The sequence below is a fragment of the Salvia splendens genome, chromosome 8 (assembly GCF_004379255.2).
Source record: "Salvia splendens isolate huo1 chromosome 8, SspV2, whole genome shotgun sequence".
Taxonomy (NCBI): domain Eukaryota; kingdom Viridiplantae; phylum Streptophyta; class Magnoliopsida; order Lamiales; family Lamiaceae; genus Salvia; species Salvia splendens.
This window is the reverse complement of record NC_056039.1, coordinates 8,274,446-8,297,082: the sequence shown is the minus strand read 5'-3', so window position 1 is coordinate 8,297,082 and position 22,637 is coordinate 8,274,446. Positions and strand designations below refer to the sequence as shown.

General features: G+C 41.5%; 1 protein-coding gene across 1 annotated transcript; it reads right to left on the bottom strand.

Annotated features, from left to right (window-relative positions):
- Window positions 1-13,906: 13,906 nt before the first annotated feature.
- On the bottom strand, window positions 13,907-15,625 carry LOC121743293 (MLO-like protein 12). Its single transcript, XM_042136552.1, has 6 exons — window positions 15,585-15,625; window positions 15,262-15,436; window positions 14,954-14,989; window positions 14,600-14,667; window positions 14,434-14,494; window positions 13,907-14,347 (listed from the first exon to the last, which is right to left on the bottom strand). The coding sequence occupies exons 2-6, from the start codon at window positions 15,325-15,327 to the stop codon at window positions 13,946-13,948; spliced, it is 633 nt and encodes a 210-aa protein (XP_041992486.1). The 5' UTR covers window positions 15,328-15,436; window positions 15,585-15,625; the 3' UTR covers window positions 13,907-13,945.
- Between the last annotated feature and the right edge of the window lie 7,012 nt (window positions 15,626-22,637).

Below are 22,637 nucleotides of genomic sequence, written 5' to 3'. Positions count from 1 at the left end.
TTTACATTTAATGAATGTTTATTGCATATTTAAATGTATAAGCAACGTAATAAAGTCTAAGTCTTTGTTTTAGTAGACTGATTGTGGGAATCGTCCAATTTAAGGTAACACGGTCAGTTCTGAATAAAGAAAAATAAAAATTTCACAACCTAGATAGGCCTAGACTACCTATCGTGTAAGGTTGCAATGTCAGTCCGCATATTTCTAAGCCTTACTGAAATAAGATGACATTGGTGTGGTATAGCACTGAATTGGATCTAACAGCGAGACAAATCTTTATGCTATCTGCTGAAAGACGAGGTCTTGATAATTAATTTCTTAATCAATGTACGTTAGCATTGAGCATACGGTATTGATTATGCACTACTTTGACTTACCAAATGGTGCGGGTTTTTCGCAACCCTAGAATCATGGTATATTGGGTAGTGGTGATTAATATCTAGCGGTGCTAGGATTGATATTATATTGAATCGTGCGCGAGGTGAGTCTCGTTTGATAACGTCCACAAGAGGAGCTCGAAACAATATTTTATTATTCGGAACCTAGCTAGTTGGAGTTTGATTACTCTATGAATAATATATAAGTGGTTCTTGCTAAGTCCACTATTGGAGTTAATAATATGTTAATTAATTAAGTTCATAATAGACATTAATTAATTAATGGACGTTTCTATCTTAAGCACGGGAAATGAACGACAAACAAATGGAAACCCGAAATACTTGTAATTTCGGATTTGGATGGACAGTGCAATATTACTTCTGTAGTGGTTGCTCGTAATATTCCAATATAAGCTTATATTAAATTTTGGGTTCAATTTAATTAGTAAAAAGCTAATTGGGGGAGGCCATATCCAAATTCTTTCATAGATCCATGACTGGGCCCAATATGTGACTTAATATAAATAGGAGAATAAAGGAGACAGAAAATAGACTTAATTATCATCATAATTTTCGTCCCCCTCTCTTTCTTCAAGAGGGACGATTTTTCCAGCTCTCCTCTATGAGGGAATTCTGTCTTCTTTATTTAAGTGCTAGTACTCTGGTGAGATCAGCTCACACTGATATCAGTGTACAGTCCGGGAACCAGCCAGAAGATTCGTGGTTTAGTATTCAAGATCTTCACGTGGAGAAGGCGCTAGCCAACTTCGATTCTTTGGAGAATCAACGAGTTAAATTGACTAATTTCGTAGTAAGCGTGTTTTAGGTTTCAATTACGCTAAAACATGATTAAATTCAAGTTATGAACATGATACATATGAAAATTACGCGAATAGATTTTGTCTAAATAATCTGCTAAATAGATCAGAATTATTATGCACGCTTCCGCTGCCAACCCCTTCAAATTCATGATGTACTACAACAAATCAACACCTAATTGAAGTAATTCAACAATTCACTATTGAACTATACCCATTCCTAATTGAAGGCTATACCCACAAGCAATTCAACAATTATAGGCATATTTCACACCTCAAGCACCCTACTTCTCAAATTCAACTCACATATTCCATAATCTTCAAACCCATCTCAATGTCTAGCCATTACTCCATGAACTAGGAGGGTGGACAAGAGAAAACATACCTTGAGTGTTGAGAAGGAGAAAATTGTAGAAATTCTTGTGTTCTTCGTGTTATTGACCAAAATCCACAAATTAAACGGTGAAACACTTTCAAATCACAAGTTTAAGGGTTGGGTGGAGGAAATTGTGGGTGGTATTGAGAGAGTAGTGAACAACTTTTAAGCAATTTGTGTGGTGAGAAAGGGGGGAGCCGTTGGGTTATGAAGAAGGAAGGGAAAAAGGAAAAAAAATTCGTACCTGATGTAGATCTAGGGTTCACGCAGACGGACCCGGCCGGGTCGGATTATTAAACTGAAATTTAACCCGGCCGGGTTGCACTTTGAGAAAACTTCCTGACGCGTCCCTCCTACCCGGCCGGGTTGAATTTTTGAACTGAATATTGACCCGGCCGGGTTGCAATTTTTGACCACTTCCTGACTTCGAATGGCTTGCAAACGGACCCGGCAGGTTGTAATTTTTGAACTAAATAATAACCCGGCCGGGTTTCACTTTCTGGGTGGTTTCTGCCGCCTAATGCATCTTTTCCTTTCCAAGCCCTGCACCAAACTCAAATACCACAAATCCCAATTCTAAAATTCCAAGAGGGAGCCACTAGAGTGAGAATTAGAAAGATATAACACTAGATGGAGGAAACAAACTCACCAAAGAGAAAGGAATAAAAAGAAACAAACCAAAAACAATAAACCACAACCACACACAAAAGCAATAAAAATACCTATTAGGGGTTGCCTCCCCTATAGCGCAACTTTTTAACGTCGCATGCTCGACGTTTTGCAAGCTCATTGGGCGTGTTCCAAGGTAAGCACGAACACCTCCTCCTTTTGCTCATAACTATGGAACTTCTTCAGGTTTTGGACATTGGCCGTGAAAACTCTTCCATCATCTCCTTGAAGCTCTATGGCTCCATTCTTCATCACCGTTTTCACCTTGAACGGTCCGGACCACTTGGACTTGAGTTTTCCGGGAAAGAGCTTCATTCGTGCATTGAAGAGTAGCACGGAATCCCCCGGGAAGAACTCCCTCTTCTCGATCATCTTGTCATGATAGTTTTTGAGACGCTCCTTATAGATGGAAGAGTTCTCAAATGCCTCATTTCTAAACTCGTCGAGAAGGTTAAGGTGGAGTTGTCTCTCCTTCCCCGCCTTGTAGTAGTCGGCATTGAATTGCTTCACCGCCCAATAAGACTTATGTTCTAGCTCCACGGGAAGATGGCAAGATTTGCCAAACACCAATTGATATGGTGACATGCCAATCGGCGTCTTGTACGCCGTTCTATATGCCCAAAGAGCATCATCGAGCTTCATAGACCAATCTTTCCTATTAGCATTCACCGTCTTCTCAAGTATCCCCTTTATCTCTCTATTAGCTAGCTCCGTTTGACCATTTGCTTGAGGATGATAGGGGGTAGTAATTCGATGCTTGACACCAAATTTTTGCAACACGAGCTCGAGCCACCTATTCTTGAAGTGGGTCCCCCCATCACTAATCAAAGCTCTTGGAGCCCCGAATCTTGTGAATATGTTCTTTTGCACAAAGCTAATCACGACCTTGGAGGAATTGGCGTGGGTGGGGATAGCCTCTACCCACCTTGAGACATAGTCAATCGCCAAGAGTATGTATTGATGCCCGGATGAAGGTGGAAAGGGACCCATAAAGTCGATCCCCCATACATCAAAAAGCTCCACCTCCACAATAGTAGTCATAGGCATCTCTTTCTTCTTTGACACTCCCCCGGTCCTTTGACATTCATTGCAATGAAGCACAAATGTTTGACAATCTCCATAGATACTCGGCCAATAAAGACCGCATTGAAGCACTTTCATCGCCGTTCGGTTGGCTCCAAAATGTCCTCCACTAGGACTAGAGTGGCATTTCCTCATCACAAGTTCCCATTCATCTTCGGGAATGCATCTTCTTATCACCATGTCGGCACACCGCCTAAACAAGAACGGCTCGTCCCAAAAGTAGAACTTGACGTCGTGGAAGAACTTCTTTTTTTGATATGCCTTGTACTCTTCGGGGATGACTCGCGCCACCAAAAAGTTCACAATATCGGCGTACCACGGAGATGAGCCTTGAGCAAAGAAAAGATGCTCATCGGGGAATTCTTCATTGATGGGCACCTTCATATTTTCACCTTCAAAACAGTGCTCCAATCTTGATAAGTGGTCAGCCACCACATTCTCGCATCCCTTCCGGTCCCGGATCTCTAAATCAAATTCTTGCAGTAGAAGGACCCATCTTATCAACCTTGGCTTGGCATCCACCTTGGCAAAGAGGTGGCAAATGGCGGCATGGTCTGTGAACACAATAGTCTTCGCCCCGATGAGGTAGGGACGGAACTTGTCGAACGAGTATACAACCGCCAACATCTCCTTTTCTGTAGTAGTATAATTTGCCTGTGCCGGATCCAGTGTTCGGCTTGCATAGTAGATCACCCTGAATACCTTGTCTCTTTTCTGCCCCAGAGCCGATCCCACGGCTATGTCACTTGCATCACACATTATCTCGAACGGCTGTGACCAATCCGGTGAGATGAGCACGGGCGCACTCACAAGCGCCTTCTTCAATGTCTCGAATGCCTGCACACATTCAAGAGAAAATTCAAACTTTGCATCCTTGGCAAGTAAATGACATAAAGGCCTTGCTATCTTAGAGAAATCCTTAATAAAACGCCTGTAAAACCCGGCGTGTCCAAGGAAACTCCTCACAGCCTTCTCATTGGATGGTGGTGGCAACTGCTCAATCGCCACGATCTTGGCCCTGTCCACCTCGAGTCCTCCTGCAGAGATCTTGTGCCCAAGCACAATACCGTCTCTCACCATAAAATGGCACTTCTCCCAGTTGAGCACCAAGTTTGTTTCTTCACACCTCTGCAAAACACGGGTTAGATTTTCTAAACAATGATCAAAGTAGCTACCATAGACGGAGAAGTCGTCCATAAATACTTCCATAATGTCTTCCACCATGTCGTGAAAGATGGACATCATACACCTCTGAAAGGTGGCTGGGGCATTGCAAAGGCCAAATGACATTCTCCTGAAAGCATAAACACCATAAGGACAAATAAAAGCAGATTTATACTGATCCTCTGGGGCAATCAAGATCTGATTATATCCGGAGTAGCCATCTAGAAAGCAATAATACTCATACCCTGCCAACCTATCTAACATCTGGTCAATGAATGGGAGGGGAAAATGGTCTTTCCTAGTCGCAGCATTGAGGGCTCTATAATCTATGCATACTCTCCACCCGGTCACCAACCTAGTGGCTATCATTTCATCATCTCCCCCTTTTACTACTGTCATTCCCCCCTTCTTAGCTACCACTTGGGTAGGACTTACCCAATCACTGTCCGATATTGCATAGACAATCCCGGCATCTAACCACTTCAACACCTCCTTTCTAACAACATCTTGCATTATGGGGTTAAGTCTCCTTTGGTTTTGAGCTTTGGGTTTAGACCCCTCTTCTAAGAGAATTCTATGCATACAAACAGTAGGACTTATCCCCTTAAGGTCCGAGATAGACCACCCAATTGCACCCCTATGCTTCCTAAGCACTCTCAGCAATTTATCAAGTTCATTAGTATTGAGTGAGGATGATACAATTACCGGATAAGTAGCATTCTCCCCGAGAAATGCATACTTAAGGTGTGAAGGCAACGGCTTCAGCTCTTCTTTCTTCTCTTCTTTCTTCTCCTCCTCATTCGGATCCCTTAATGGCTGGAATTTCTGTCGAAACTTTGGGACTTCCTCAGCCGAGTTAAGAGCCCCTACAAAATTCAATAAATCATCATTAGGCTCAATAACATCAGTATAATAAGGAGAAAAGATAGATTGCGATAGGCATCGCTCTAATTGATCTTGTGGGGAGATGGCTCGGGCCATCCCTCTCACACAGTCATCGACCACTTCAACCATGTTGCAGTGCTCCACTCTCCTTGTATCCTCGTCATCATATCTTTGCATCGCATTGTAGATAGAGAATGTGACGCTTTCATCATTAAGTCGGAGTGTGAGCTCTCCCTTCTGCACATCAATCATTGCCTTCCCTGTAGCGAGGAAAGGTCTTCCTAGGATAAGAGGAACATTCCGGTCTTCCTCCATATCAAGCACCACGAAATCCACGGGAAATATGAAGTCATTGACTTTGACGAGTATATCTTCAACAATCCCCCTAGGATACGACACAGATCGGTCGGCCATCTGGAGTGTGATGGTAGTGGGCCTCAGTGTCCCAATCTTCAACTTCTGAAAGAATGAGAACGACATAAGATTAATGCTCGCTCCCAAATCACATAGAGCCTTGCCCACTTGGCTATCCCCCACGATGCATGATATAGTGAAGCTTCCAGGGTCTTTCATCTTAGCGGGCAGCTTCTTCTGGATAATCGCACTGCAGCTCTCTGTCAGGTTGACGGTCTCGTGCTCCACCCACCGCCGCTTCTTGGAGATCACTTCCTTCAAAAATTTTGCGTAGCTAGGCATTTGCTGTAACGCCTCTACCAACGGAATGTTGATGTGCACCTTCCTGAATATGTCAAGAAACCTAGAGAAGTGATCATCTAGTTTCTTCTTCTGCACGCGCTGTGGGAAGGGAATCTTAACCTCAACAGGGGGTGCAGGTATCACGGTACTCGCCTTAGGAGGCGGCACCTCTTCCACTGCTTCATCTTCTTCAACCACCTCTTCTACAACTGTCTCTTCTCTAGAGATCTCCTCCTTCTCTGTAGGCATGGCTGGGCCTTCATAGCTCTTTCCACTCCTAAGATTGATGGCCTTGCAATCCTTAAAGTCTTTAGGATTTACAACTGTTTGTGACGGAAATTGGCCCGGTTGATGCTGAATACCCACGGCCTGTGAAATCTGGCTCATCTGGTTATCGATGCTCTTCATGTGAATATTCAGGTCATTCACATTAGCTTCAACCTGCACTAGCCATTTGTTGGAGTCCTTCATGCACTCTCCCGTTTGCTTCATAAAGGCCATTAGCACATCTTTCAGCTCATCCTTCTTCGATTCTACGATTTGGCCGTTTGATACCTGGAATCCGGGTGGTGGTTGCAGGGCATTATTCGGGTTCCCGTAAGACAAGTTAGGATGCACCTTGTTCCCATAGTGGTTGTAATTGCCTCCTCCTTGGTTGGGGCGGTAATTGTTGAAATTTCTGTTGTTGCCACCTTGATGAACGTAGTTCACATCTTCGACTTGCATCTCAGTCCCAACTTGACTCGTTCCCATATACCCAAGCTTGTCAGTTATGAATTCCAGCTGCTTGGATATTGCATCCATCCTATCATTATCGGAGGTGGATGCCACCCTATAAGATTTGCCTCTGTCATTTCTCCATCCATCATCATTTGAAGCCACCCTCTCAATCACTTCAAGTGCTTCAGCTTCTCCCAATTTCAAGAGAGATCCTCCGGCGCTCATGTTTAGTTCACGCATTGCTTCCAGCGTGCCTCCCCTATAGAAGGTTAAGATCTGTTGTCCCGGAGTTAGCCCGTGATTGAGGCATCTTCTCATCAGCTGCTTGAACCTTTTCCAAGCCTCCATGATATTCTCCTGAGGGTGCATCTTGTATTGAATGATCTCAGCTTGGCGTTTGAGTGCTTCACTAGGTGGATAGTATTTCTCCAAGAACAGCTCCACCATTGCATCCCATGTGGGCACGGAGTTAGGACTCATGCTGTCATACCAGTCCCTTGCATCATCTTTCAGAGAGAATGGGAATAATCTGAGGCGGACTTGCTCATCTGTGACCCCGTTCGCCTTCACTGTATTGCTGATTTGTATAAACTTGGTGAGGTGCTTGTTGGCATCTTCTGAGCCTGTCCCACCAAATGCATTTGCTTCTGCCCTGTCTATCAACCCCGCCCTCAATTCAAAGCTGTTGGCTGCTATCCCCGCATTGTTGACTGGTGGATTAGCAACCTGTCTGTAGGCAAATTGATTTTGCACGGGCACTGGCCTCACATTCTGTTCATCCAATTGCCTCTGCATGGCAACCAGCTGTAGACGGAGTTGGCGGATGACAGGATCCTCATTGTTGTTCTCCTCCCCGTTATCCATTTGAATTGGAGAATGAGGCTCGTACTGTATAGGTGACGGAGGTGGAGATGGAGTGGGTGATGGAGTTCTCTGGATAGGAGAGGGTGGACGCCTATGAGCGGGTGAAGAAACCCGAATCCTTTGGTTTAACCTTCTCTGCGCGTTCCTCCTTCTGTTGGATGCTTCGATCTCGGGATCGATAAGCTCTAGAGGTGGACCTTTAGAACGTGTGTGCATACAACCTGAACAAGGAAACACATCTATTAGAGAACTTAAAATAAAAAGTAAAAATAAAGCAAGTAAAATCTAGATTAGTAATCTCAATTATTATCACGATATTAAGCTATAGCGACACACAATTGTCCCCGGCAACGGCGCCAAAAACTTGACTCGACTTATTTTAACACAAGTAATACCCGCAAGTGTACGGGGCTAGTGTAGCAATTAGTAAGCAAGAGTATCGTATCCCACAGAGATAATTTTCGTATCAACTTAACTACCACGAACAAAAATCAACTACTATCTAGACAATCAAGAGAAGATTGGTTTGTTCTAACAACTAATAAAAGCATATAATAAGCAAATAACAATTAAGAACAAGAAAACACGGTGCGATAATGATATGAAAGATAATATGGAGAAATTGTAGAACTCAAGGATCCGATGCACAATTCCAAGTTCTTATCCAATTGATTCGCCTTACCTTTTGGTGTCTCTAGAGTTACTAAGTCGACCACGATTGTAGATTAAACCCCCTCCCGAGGTGAGAAACCTGTAGATTAGATGCTAGGATTGAAGTCCCCTTCTAATCCTAAAACCTCTAACTCCCAATAGCTCGATTAGATCAATGACCCCACTCAAAACCTCAACTCTCCCGAGTTCTATTGTATTAAGGTGTGAATTATTCTTCTTTCCGGATTAACTATTTCATCTCCCGATTAATCTAATTAATCCTACACAATCAAGTGGTGATCAAGCAATTGAAAGGAATAAACCAAGAATAATCAAATAACTACAAGAGCAAGGCAAGAACAAAATCAATCGGATAAAAACTATGAAATTAGTGCATCATCACCAAGAATTCTACAATAGATGTTTAGCTACTCATGTTTATGAAGAAAACCATGTTTAACACAAAGAAATCCAACAAATACATGAAAGATAGATACTAAAAACTCCTGTGGAACGAATCTATGGGATGAAGTCTTCAATCTTCCGACCTAGAGTCTTCAATCTTCAATTCTCTCTCTCAAAGGTGTTCTTTGGGTGTGTGGTAGGTGTGGTAGGCGGTAGCTAGAATGTGTCTCGAACCCTAGGCATTTTCTCTATTTCATCCACTTCAAAAATCGCGTTTTCAGCTTTCAGACGCGTCAAGCTACAGTACCCGGCCGGGTTGAATTATTGTACTGGAAATTAACCCGGCCGGGTCTCCTTTTCAGACTCCTTGCTGGCCTCAGGCTCTACCCGGCCGGGTTTAATTATTGTACTGGAAATTAACCCGGCCGGGTCTCTCTTTTCGTGCCTCTCCTGCCTTGAACGCTTTTTGCCCCATTTTCTCCTCTTTTCAGCTATCCTTCCTAGAACACTCAACAAAACACATAAAACTCCAGAAGATAGAATAATCGGTTAGATGAAGACAATTTCGAGTGATAGAATTGACATTTAGCACTTCAACATACCAATTACACCTATGAAAATATGAGTTTGTCACCCTCGCAATTAAGAAAACAATGTTGGGCATGACCGATATACTTAGGGTGTCCATAATAAGAAGACAATGCCCAAGCTCAAGCTACAAAAACTTGTCCAGAGCCATAAAAAAACTTGTCCACCCTAATAGTGGACAAGCCACAGCCACAAATCTAATTATTTTATCAATTGTTGGTATATTTTAATTTAATTAGAATAAAAATTATAGGAATAGGTATATTTATAGGAAATAAATAAGAAAATTTTAAAAAAAAGTTGGGCAAAGCCGCGGCTCTCCATGTCCTCGGCTATTGGGAGCCGCGGCCGGGCCAAGCCCCTGTCCGGGAGCCGCGACTCTTAGTACTAGTTATTATAGTTTCATGCAGGCGAGTTGCATCCTATGGGCATTTAAGAAGAAATTCAAATAAATATAGAAAGGGCCACCAAAGGGCATGTGGCTCCGCCCTTGAGCTCACCCTAGACTATGCTGATAACATATATATAATGTGTATAACAAAAACAATGGACTAGTGACATTAATTTTTTTTAGTGCAATGGGAACATGAACTTTGATAGCACTGTTCTCCAACATTGCTTAAAATTTCAACTTAACAAAAAAAAAGAGATCGGCCGTGTTTTGGATTTACAATCTAAGATAAGTACTCCCTATTATGGAAAAAAGATAGTACTACTAGTCTTGGCATCTACCAATTGATAACATAGGGAAATCAATCCATATTTATCAAAGACAAGCTAGATATATTATTGTAACATAGGGAAAAGTAATCCATATTTATCAAAAAAGCTAGTACTATTATTTCAAAATATAAAAGTGGATATATTATTACATCACCAAAACTTATTAATCTTCACAAAAACAACATAAAATTAAGAAAAGAAAGGACACGTGGCGGTGAGCAGAGGGAGGTTGATGCGAAGGAGAGGATCAGGATCCGGTTTTGAAGCGATAAAACTTGCCGATGACGTGGAGGGCGGTGACGAATCCGATGAAGCAGAGACTCATGATCAGAACTACGGTGGGCCCGATCTTCAGCCCAGGCGAGTCGTCCGTGTAGAACCGGAGCATGTTTCCGCCGCCGCCCACCCCGTTAGAGCTGGAGTTGTTGGAACCGCCGCCTCCGAGCCTCCGGCGACGCATCCCGGCGGTGGCGGCGGCCGAGCCGCGTGGGGCCACGGTTCCAGGGCGGGAGGTGGTAGAGGAGGCGGAGGCGGTAGCTTGCGATTGGGAAGAGCCCCGAGCCATGCTTGATTCACTCAAAGGTTGTTAAAGATGAAAATTGATTAGTGAGAGAATTCCAGAGTTTAATCAACAGTGAAAATGATATCCAAGACCAAGATGGGGATCTTGAGGTTTTATCTCTGTCTTTTTCTTTTTCTTTTTCTTTTTCTTTTTTTTAACAATAAATACAATTGACTTCTGGTAGTATTATTTTGTAGTTATTTTTTTCAAATTCTTTTAGTACTACTGATTTTTAGTCTTTTAAATTCTTTTAGTCCTAAAAGTATGTCATTTAGGCAAGACATTATTGTTTTACGAAAAAAAATATATTACTAATCATTATAACTGCAATGTTTCAAAATTATAGCTATACCTATGATAAAAACTTGTGCACTTTAGCATCCAACTATTTGTAACAATATGATTATTTCAATTTACTGAATACTGGAGTAAAATTTAGAGCTTACTACATTTTTGTATAATGGGCCCCAGCGGCCCAGTCGCAGTTATTCACATAAAAATAATAGACAAAAGAAAATGAAGCGGCCCACACCAATGTTTGTACGAAACATACCCTAAGGAAAATGGTATCTTAATAATACATTTTCAAAATATGTTCTAATCAATTTAACTTAATACCACTATGAACTATCTCATACTTCATACTTGGATCATTATATATCCAGGGCTCATGATGGTAGCTTAGAGCATCCACAGTGGGACCCGCTCTATGCACCGCCACGTCAGCATTTTATCCTCCTCCCCTTCCACCTGCAGTGGGGCGCCCTAAGCATTTTACTATTATTTTGTTAATTAATTTAAATGTTTTCAAATATATAAATGCAAATTTAGAAAAAACACAACGATTAACTAAGAACGGTAAAAAATTCATTAATTATAGAAAAAAAATTACACGGGTTAGAAATAAAAAAATTGACTATCCTACAAAAGCCCCAACTTCTGGCTCAACTCATCGATCAACCTCTGGAGGAATTCGGCTCTGGCCGGATCCGTACAGTTCATAAGGGCGTTGTGCGTATCCAACAACGTCCGTGCCATCGAGGTCGTTACCAAATCCGCGAAGGCAAGTGTCGCCGGGGTCGGGATCGGCGATGGGGGGGCGGCGGCCGAGGAGGATGTCGCATTCGCCTTCCCCTTGTTTTTCGCAGCCTTGACGCTTATGGGACACCGCCGTGAGCAGCGGCGGATGTAGGTGGGGTAGCGTGGGGTCGGCCGACCCCACCGCCGGCTCCGGCGACCAGCCATAAAATACCCTCCAGTAGCCTCCGACCCCACGGCAACCTAACCCCTACCCCGTCTCCTTCTCTCCGCCGCTGGTTCTTCTGATTTTCGCTGCTTATTTCTAAGCCGTAAAAACTTTCGCTCCGGCTTATTATTTGATTCTTTTTAAGTTAATTTGGTGGGGGTGGGTAAGAAATGGGCCTTTTTACTTAACTTAAAATACTTTTGATCAGTTTCGGAGATGAAGCCTGTCTCTGAAGAATTCAGGGAGAGCAAGGATTCGGTCGGGAAGGAAGAGATGAAGTTGCGGAGGTTAGCCAAAACGGAGACTCACCGGCGGCGGCGACTACTAAAACGTGAGTACAAAAAATTGGGTTTAATTTTCTTGGGGGAATGATTTTCTCATCATCTGCCCTAACTTTGGTTTTTTTGAATTTAGCAATTCTACGGCAATGGAGTTGGAGAATGGGAAGGAAGAGAAATTTGAAATAGATCTGATGGTGAGCGAAGAAACGACTTTTTTGAAGTCCAATTTCTTGTGTTTTTGAGTCCGGTCCAGTCCATGGATGTACCCTATTTTAAAAAAATTGTCAGCATTTGTTCCATTATTTCAATTCCGAACTAAGTTAATGCAATTGCGAAAAATCAAAATTTAAAAATTATTATTTTCTCAAATTTTAAATTTCATAAGATCGTAATTCAATTTGTCCTAATTTAAATAGATATGATAATTGTCTGTTTTTTTATTTTAGGTTTAAGTGATTTTAATTTCAATGTATTCACTTTTAGTTTAATGGAAAAAAAACCCAAAAAGATATGAGTTTCTACTAGTTCTTTTAATGTTGAATAAGAACCACAATAATTGGAAAATCATGTGGTATTTGATAACAATCCGACAACATTGAAATTGGGGAAAGAGAAATTAAGGCCGATCCTGAAGTACAAAAGTCTATTAATAGTTAAAATATTAATACGAAATAATTTTGAATCATTTTCAGAATATGGATACTCATAGAAAGACAACCACCTCGCACAACATAAGATATTGATATTTATATTTTATACTCTCTCCGTCCCATAAAAATATGGGCAATGGGTATGACACATGAATTAAGACAAAATTGTTAAAGTAAGAGAGAAGAAGGAGAATGGTATGGTAAAGTAAGAGAGATGATGAGAATAGTAGTTAAAGTAGTATTAGTGGATAGTAGAACCTATATTATTAAATTGATATAACTTTTCAAAAAATGGAATGCACATATTTTTATGGGACGGACGAAAATGGAAAGTGCACATAGTTTTATGGGACGGAATGAGTATATTTTTGTTAAAATAATTATTTAAATATTATATTTATTGTCTTGTTCAATTCGACCCCAGGATTATGAATTTCTGGATCCTCCATTGGCCGTGAGGACATTGGTGTGCCGGAAGTCTCTTCCTCCGTGCATGTCTGGTTGAGGTCCACCGGACAAGTTCCGCTTTCGCTGGTCGTGTAACCACCAGTGTCGGTGGTCTTCGTCCTCTTCGCCACACAGGTGTGCAGAATCCCTCCTTGGAACTTCTGCTTGTCCCTCAAGAGCGCCAGATGTTGAAATGCTTGAAGTCGCCGAACATGGACTGGTACAACAACAGCGCTCTATCGCGCATGTCGCTCAAGCTCTCGCCGCTTCCCTGATCCCTCGAGCACTTCTCGTACTACGGCGCGACGAGAAGCGGCGGCAGGGCAAGTTGGAGACGACTCCATGTCGGAGAGACCGTACGAATCCGTACTGAACTCCGGATCGTACTGCGTGTTGGCGTCGAACGACCGATATTCGCCAGGTTGTGTACCCGGCCACCATGCGCCATCTCCAAACATCGGGCTACTAGGACTTGAGTATCCACCGGAATCCATTTTATAACGTAATTTGAGAGTTTGAAAGTTAATCGAAAAGTTACAAATGAATGGTGAAGCTGGGGTATATATATAAACAAATTTTTTGAATTTTAAAAATTAAAAAAAAAACTAAAACGAGTTGCATCGTCCGCGGCGCCCACAGTGGGCGGACGATGGCGCGGACGATGCCCTATTATCCGCGCTTCGTCCGCGTACTAAGCGTAGGGCGTGTATACTATTACTATTACTATTACTAGGAAGTCCTTAAATCTCATGTATACTATTACTAGCTGTCTTATCAAAAGAAAACTCATTTGGCGTGACACTGATATCGATCTCGTGTTGGTAATCGCGTTGGTGCTGATCAATGTAGGCCGCTCGAGGCGGGGAGGGCGAGGAGGCCTCGGGCTCGGTGTCGCTGTGCTCTCCGTAGTAGTAATTGGGGTTTGCTGCGGACATTTGGGGGCTGTCCGTTTCGCTGGGGTGGTAGCGGAGGAGGTGGACTGGCGATAGCCCGTGCGACGGGGTCACGGGCTGGCTCAACGTCGGCGTCCCCGCGCGCGAATGCTTGTTTTGCTTCACGTGTTTCTTCGCCGTGTGGTGCCAGTTTCGTATGGCCGTTGCTACTCTGTCGTTGAATATTGTTGGCTTCATACTTGTTCCCATCTAGTACTCGTTCACCATTAATTAATTACTCTCCTTCATATTTTAATACTAATATTTATATATAAATATTCTACTCCATATTTTACCTGGGTCACAAGAGCGTAGAGAGGGAGTGTGACATAGCTGCAGAGGATCTGTATGAGAATCCTGATGATATAAGAAAGTTATCATAAGTTTAAAATTTATTTTACATGCATTAAAGTGAAATAAATATATTGTGTAAACACATCGCTGAATTTAAATACGGCTCACCCCATTGCCATTCTGATGATGATATCCTCTACATGTTCATGGAAACATGTTCTCATCCCGAATTCATACTGACGGAGGAAATATTTTGTCAGAGTTTATTGAATTGCATGAAATAATAAGGCAAACATTAAATAAATTTATCTTTATTAATTGCGATATGAAGTCATGATCTTTAATTAGTCCTTTTTCTTTTTTTACATATTTTAATTTGGAATGACATTAGCAATGACTTTCAATTTATGCATAAGACGGAATTATAAATTTTATCTTTATATAACCTTATTAATTTAAAATTTTTATTAGATATAAATAAATAGAAGGCTTATATATAAACGGATGGAGTATAAGCATTACCCAGCTCCATGCGAAGAAGGCAAGCTGAAACGCATTCTGCAATGTGAAACCAAAATTAGTTCGAGTTAAATACTTAACAAGACATATACAATAATACAAAGTCATTGACTCCTTAAAAAAAATACTCCAAGTCTTTGATCTGTATTAGATAACTCTACAAGACTAATTGATACAACTGAATATTGATAATTAATTAAGTAGCACCTTGTATTAATTAGATCATATACAATATATAGTTAATATTTTAGCATGATTTTCTTCAAAATTTAAAGTTGGCAGTTATGAATTATTAGGAGTATTATATATACCTGAAAAAGCACAAAATTAATAAGATAAAGAAGTAGATGGGGACGATTGAACCAAAAAAAGGTCATCTCCTGGTTGAACTACTGGAACACCCTTCACCACTTCGCCGCGTTCTTGAATTCTAAGCCCCATTTTTGTAATTATCACTTGTAATTTCGTCCCCACCAACAATATTATCTGCAATTTTTCAAATTTCTTAAATTATTTTACCCTTCATATTAATTATATACTCATACTATTAATGATAACTGAAAATATAGACGTATCAACAGCTTAATTAATTTGAAGGTGGACTTTTGCTTGTGATAGAATATTGAGTACTTACGAATAAGGGTAGGAATGGCAGCCAAAGATAAGAATACCAGCCTGTCCACAATAAATAAAACAAAATAAAAAATTGTACTAGTAAAGTTTTATTGCAAATAATAGCACGCCAATTCTTAATGTTTCAGTTGCGGTATTTGTTGGTTAACCTTAAAGATTAATTTGTGCAAAATTACTCAACAATTGATTTACAATTGGATTTTTTTTCCTATGTATTTATTTAGTTATTTACTTACTTACCATGGGTATTGAAAAGTAAGAATAGGACTGCCAGAAACCAAATGGGTGGACTGAGAATAAAAATACATATGAGTTAGGGGAGATCATACACATGCACAATAAATTAATATGAATTAATTTACAAGTTTACATATTTAGAAATCTGAACAAATGACCAAATTAAAGTATTAAATAAATAAATCAAGCACATCTTGAAGATGGTTATCGAGAGAGGCCGGGATTAGATGGCTAAACATATTGAAGCTAAAGGAATAGACAAGTGTGTTGTATTCTTTTCGGATGATTAGAATGATTTACAGCTCCTCTTTATATAGGGAGAGATATTATGTACATATGGAAACAAGATAATTCTTATTCTAAGAATTATCAATTAAATCAATTACTGCTCCCCTGATTTGGGTGATTTATTTGTTTCCTTATGCATATTTTGACACTCCCCCTCAAGTTGAGCAACGGTATCTCCGATATTTAACTTGCTCAGAACATCCTTAAAGCTTCTTGGATTCACAGCCTTGGTCAAAATGTCGGCCCACTGTTCCTCAGATCGAACAAACGGGAATTCTATAATCCCTGCCTCAAGATTCTCTTTGATGAAGTGACGATCAACTTCCACATGCTTTGTTCTGTCATGTTGAACGGGATTCTCTGAGATGCTGATTGCTGCCTTATTATCACAAAATAGTCGACTTTTTTGTGTAGGTGGAAAGCCAATCTCTTTTAGAAGCCTTCGTAACCATAAGATCTCTGTTAGGCCACTTCTGATTCCACGGAACTCGGCTTCTGCACTTGACAATGCTACTACTTTCTGCTTTTTACTTCTCCATGTGACTAAGTTTCCTCCCACAAAGGTGAAGTATCCAGCCGTTGATTTTCTGTCAACTGGATTACTTGCCCAATCAGCGTCAGTGTATTCCTCGACTTCCAGGTCTTCCTTCTTTTCTAGAAAAACTCCGTATCCTACAGTTCCCTTCAAATATCTCACAATCCTCAACGCCGCATCCATGTGATCCTCTTGAGGTCGATGCATGAATTGGCTCACAATGCCCACTGCGTATGTGATATCAGGTCTAGTATGTGTGAGATAGATCAACTTCCCAACTAGCCGTTGATATTGTTCTCGATTTGCCAAATTTGCTCCTTCCGCGATTTTAAGTCCGTGATTCGGGACCATAGGAGTTTCTGCGGGCTTACAGTCCAGCAATCCCATTTCAGCCAATAAGTCTAGAATGTATTTCCTTTGCCTCAAGAAAATTCCGTGTCTAGATCTCAGTACCTCAATTCCCAAGAAGTATTTTAGTGCTCCAAGGTCCTTCATCTCGAACTCTTTGAACAAGTTTATCTTCCATTTCTCAATCTCCTCAGCATCATCTCCAGTAATGATCATGTCATCCACGTATATAATCAAACATGTTACCTTGTCACCTCTTCTCTTCAAGAACAATGTATGGTCAGAGTGACTCTGCTTGAAGCCATGCTTAACCATTGCTTGACAGAACCTCCCGAACCAGATTCTAGGGGACTGCTTCAATCCATATAGAGTCTTTCTTAGTCTGCAAACTTGTCCTTCACCGAATTCTTCCGAGCACCCAGGGGGAATCTCCATATACACTTCTTTGTCTTTCTCCAGTTCTCCATGTAAGAAGGCGTTAGTAACATCAAACTGATGTAGAGGCCATTCTTTACAAGCAGCTACAGATAGTAGAGTTCTTACGGTGTTCAACTTGGCAACTGGGGAGAAGGTTTCCGCGTAGTCCACTCCGTATACCTGAGTATAGCCTTTAGCCACTAATCTTGCCTTATATCTCTCGATCGAACCATCGGCTCTCCTTTTAATGGTGAAGACCCACCGACACCCAACTGGTTTCTTCCCTTTTGGTAAGGTACACTTCTCCCATGTTCCATTTTTTATCAAGGAATCTATCTCTTTTTTTATAGCTTCCCTCCAGTGCTTGTGCTTCATTGCTTCCTCAAATGACCAAGGAATTTCCTCTTCTTCGTATAGGGCAGCCTCGAAAGCACGCGCCATTTCTGTGAGCTGTCCTTGAGCCTTATTCGCCACGGAGTACTTGGATTTTCGCCCTTTCCACTCAGGAGAATATCTCTTTGGTGGAATGCCTCTAGTGTTTCTGTGTGGCAATTCATATTGTCCTGTGTCTTCATCCACTCTAACTACTTCTCTGTTATTGTTAGTATCATCAAAAATAGACTCATTTACCTCAGGATTTGAAGACGAGGCGGATGGTGAGGCCATGTCACTGAACTCCACGTTCTGTATATTGGAATCGATTGACTGCCCGGCGGTGCCGCTAACCTCCTCTGATGGACCAACTTCCAGAACACGATCTGATTCGGCATGATCGGGATCGGGTGGTGTAGGTGGAGTAGGTGGTGTAGGTGGAGTAGGTGGTGTAGGTGGTGTAGGTGGAATGGGTGGTGCAGTAGGTGGAGTATGAGTGGTGGTCCAGTCTAGTAAGTCACTTTTTGGTGTATTTGGTTGATTCTCCCCCTGACTGTTAGGCTGGCTATAGTAGAATTCCCCCTCAACAAAATCACAGTTCATAGTGGTGTACATTTGGCGTGTTTTGGGGTTGTAGCACCGATATCCTTTTTGATTTTTACCGTATCCCAAGAAGACACATTTGACTGCACAAGGGGAAAATTTTGTTCTTTCGTGTTTAGGGATGTGGACAAAGACAGAGCATCCAAACACCTTAGGGTCGAGGCTTAGTGAGGAAGGTACTTGGCAATGGGTGGAAAAGATGTCTAAGGGTGTTTTAAAGTTTAGGATATTTGTAGGAAGTCGGTTTATAAGATAGGCTGAAGTAGCTATGGCTTCTGGCCAGAAGGATTTTGGAACTTGTGACTCGATGAGTAGTGCTCGAGTTATTTCCAGGAGATACCTATTCTTCCTTTCGGCTACCCCGTTTTGTTCTGGTGTATATGCACAAGTTGTTTGGTGGACGAGACCATTATCAGTAAAGAATTTTTGCATTTTCGAGTTGACATATTCACCCCCATTTTCAGATCTAAGAATTTGGATGGTTTGATTAAATTGGGTTTTCACAAGGGTGTAAAACTGGGTAAAAGTCTCAAAAACCTCAGATTTTGATTTTAGAAAGTACACCCAAGTCATTCGAGAATAGTCATCAACAAAAAGCAAGAAATAGCGAAGACCTTGACCACCAATAACAGGAGCAGGACCCCAGATATCCGAGTGAATTAAAGCAAAAGGAGTCTTCATTCTAGTATTGTTTAATTGAAACGAATGTCTGTGGCTTTTGGCCAAAAAACAAGTATCACACTGCATAGAAAAAGAAGTAGCTATCTCGGGAAAAAGTAAACGCATATATCCCAAGGAAGGGTGCCCTAACCGACGATGCCAAAGCCAGATCTGCCTTTCTGTCAGTCCGTGAGTAAGCAACGCAGCACTCTGTTGGGTTGTCTCGTCCAAATAATACAGTCCATGTCGTTCAGTGCCACGCCCAACTATCGTTCCCGTCTTCGTATCCTGTAACATGCAAAAATCGGGCTGCATTAGTACCTTGCAATGGAGCTCTTTAGTCACATGACTAACAGATAAGAGTTTGTGAGACAATGATGGGACAAATAGACAATTGGAAAGGCGTAAAGTAGGTGAGATAATAATAGTGCCCGCCCCTTGGACTGGTGCTAAATCCCCACTGGCTGTTTGGACATAGGATTTTTTTGACTGGGTAATGGCTAAAAAATCAGAGGAGTCAAAGGACATGGTATCGGTTGCCCCACAATCGAAAATCCAATGACTATCTTTCTTTCCTACAATGGAGGTCGAGGAATTGGCTAGAGCTTCAAAAGTGTTTTTACACTCGATTGTGGGTTTTTTCGGCTAGATTTTTGCATTTTTGGTCAATGGGGATGGGATTATCTGATTTTGAGGGACCAAAATAGACATGGGTCGTTTGTGAGGGGCCTGTTTGGTATATATAGTGAGACTGGGGTTCAAGTTGGGTGCTTGAGGTATATATGGGGTCTGTTTCGAAAATAGGACAAGATGGGGGGTAGGTTTTAGAGTCTGGAGAATGGATGGGGTATTTTATGTTATTTGGGGTAATTACGGTAATCCCCCCTAAAACCTCTGCCGCCTCTCTTCCTCCCCAAATTCTAGCACTCTCCGCCGCCTCCCCTTCGGTCAACATCACCGCCGACTCTCCTGTCGTCGGCTTACCATCATTCCACACTCGTGCCACCGAGACTGAGGCCACAGCTCTCTCCTCCTCACCATGACTTTCGGCAGCTTGAGCGTTGCTGGAGACGCCGCTGCCCGTCGATTTTTCGGCGAAGGCGGCGCGGTCACCCACCGCTGCGGCCGCCACAGCTCTTCCCCCACCGCCACGATTCCGGTTTTGTCTTCCCTTCTTCATTTCTTCCCACCAATCGGGATACCCGTGGATGTGGAAACACGTCTCCTTGGTGTGTTTTTTGCCTCCACAGTGAGTGCAGGAGAGGCGACTTTTATCTTCCTCCCCTCTCCGTTCGGCGGTTGTGTTTCTGAATGGGATGTGCGGTCTAGGATTGTTTCGGTTGACGGCCGCGAGCCCAGTTCTGATGCCAGGGGCTGCTGGTTCTGCCGTCGCTGGGTTAAGAACTCGGTTGTTCGCCGCTGCCCGTCTTACCATCCCGTATGCAGTACGAACATCTGGTATGGGATCTCTGTTCAGGATCTCCTTCTTTACGGCATCATGTTTCTCATCAAGGGCATAGAGAAACTGATATGTTCTGTGTCTCTGGGTTCTCTTGTTGGTCTTCACGATCGATTCTGGATCTGTTATATCGTTCGGATCTCTGGAGTCTATGGAAATCCATAGATCTTGAAACTTCTGCCAGAGTGCTTCGAGTGTCATGCTCCCTTGCTTCATTCTGTCAGCTTGTCGATGTAGATCGAACACTTGGAGTGGGTCTCCTCCACTGCCATATGTGATTGCTAGGCCTTCCCACAGATCCTTGGCTGTCTCGTATTGTGAGACTTCATTCACAAGTTCTATCTCGATGTTATTGATTATCCAATTGAAACAACAATGATCTCGTTGTTGCCATTTGGAATAGTCGGGATCGGTTATGGATGGGGGGTTTGAACCTGCATAGATATGAGATATCAAGCCCTTTCCTCCTATGGCTCGTTTCATGAGTTTTGTCCAAAGGGGATAATTTTCCCCATTAAGTTTGGTTGTGACGTGGACGTCACCAAGGGATTCAAGTTGATTTTGGGTGGTATCTGAGGTTTTTGGTTTGGCTGATGAACTGATCTGTTTCAGAAAATCAGCGAATTGAGTCGCCATTTCGAAGGGGATATTGATAGAGGTTTGAGTGGTATTTGTGGTGGTTTCCGAGTCAGATTCTGATATCGTTTATTTTGGTGCAGGTAAAGGGCCGAGAAGGGGTATATGGGATGGTGATGAACTCTTTTCTGAGCCCCCCACCTCTAGTATCCTGCTCTGATACCATCTTGAAGATGGTTATCGAGAGAGGCCGGGATTAGATGGCTAAACATATTGAAGCTAAAGGAATAGACAAGTGTGTTGTATTCTTTTCGGATGATTAGAATGATTTACAGCTCCTCTTTATATAGGGAGAGATATTATGTACATATGGAAACAAGATAATTCTTATTCTAAGAATTATCAATTAAATCAATTACTGCTCCCCTGATTTGGGTGATTTATTTGTTTCCTTATGCATATTTTGACAGCACAAACCTAATTCCGACGACCACCTTGAAGTCCTCTTCAAGTGACCTTTTTATGTACTTTTGAAAATCAAAGTTAGCATGGCTTTGTGGTGCTAAATGTGCCTGATACGTCGCAAGAAAATTCAATATGATTTTAATATACATTTTATGAATTCCTGTATCAAGAATAAACATAATTAATATAGTTTAAAAAGGATAAATTTGATACGATTCTGATTATTACCATAATAAATCCATGGCGCAAAGTCAAATAGTCGACTTTTGGAACTGATCTTACAAATTGTCTAAAGAAGCAAACCTGAAATTGAAAACCAAAAAAAGTCCTAAGATAGTGCACGTCAGCATTTAACATTAAATTTTGATATTACATCCCACCAAATTAATAAGTTGGAATAGACGATTGATAAGTTTATCCCCGTTTGTCCATTCAAATTTGAAGAATAATTATAATGAGAAGATATATAATACTACCACAAAGGTCATAATACATATCGATGATGTTCCCGGTTTGATTTATTTAACTAAATATGATGATAATGATAGCACAAATTTCAACATGCCTACGATATATTCTTGCACATAGTTACTAGTTTAAATTAGATATTAATCATTATTTAATTTTATTATCTCATGTTTTTTATATTTTTCAACGTTTTCATATAATTCAAACAATGTTATGCTATTACTAAAATTGTCATAATACAATGTTTTTGATGATTGGGCGAATTTTTGATGGTGACAAATGCGGGTAAAAGAAAATATAGATCACGACACAAGGAATTACGTGGTTCGATTTACTGAGGTAAATCTACGTCCACGGGAAGAAAGGAGGGCAAGATTGTATTGCTTGATCTGGTTTACAGCTTACAAATACAGACTTGCTATATGATCTTTGATGTCTAGAGAGCTTTCTTCCTTCTTTGTCTATCTGATCTAAGTTCTATTTATACATTGAACTAAGATCGTGGCTTGCATCACCACTAACTAGGTCGTGGCTTACATCATCACTAATTAGGTCGTGGCTTACATCATCACTAATTAGGTCGTGGCTTACATCATCACTAAATAGATCGTGTAGTGGAGGTCGTG

Bases quoted from the DNA above. Each gene is read 5' to 3' on its own strand.
- LOC121743293 (XM_042136552.1), bottom strand. From the start codon at position 15,327: ATGACCTTTTTTTGGTTCAATCGTCCCCATCTACTTCTTTATCTTATT. The intron at 14,495-14,599 runs GTGAGCCGTATT...TTATATCATCAG, and splicing joins ATCATCAGAATGGCAATGGG to GATTCTCATACAGATCCTCT. The intron at 14,348-14,433 runs GTAAAATATGGA...AACGAGTACTAG, and splicing joins TCTACGCTCTTGTGACCCAG to ATGGGAACAAGTATGAAGCC.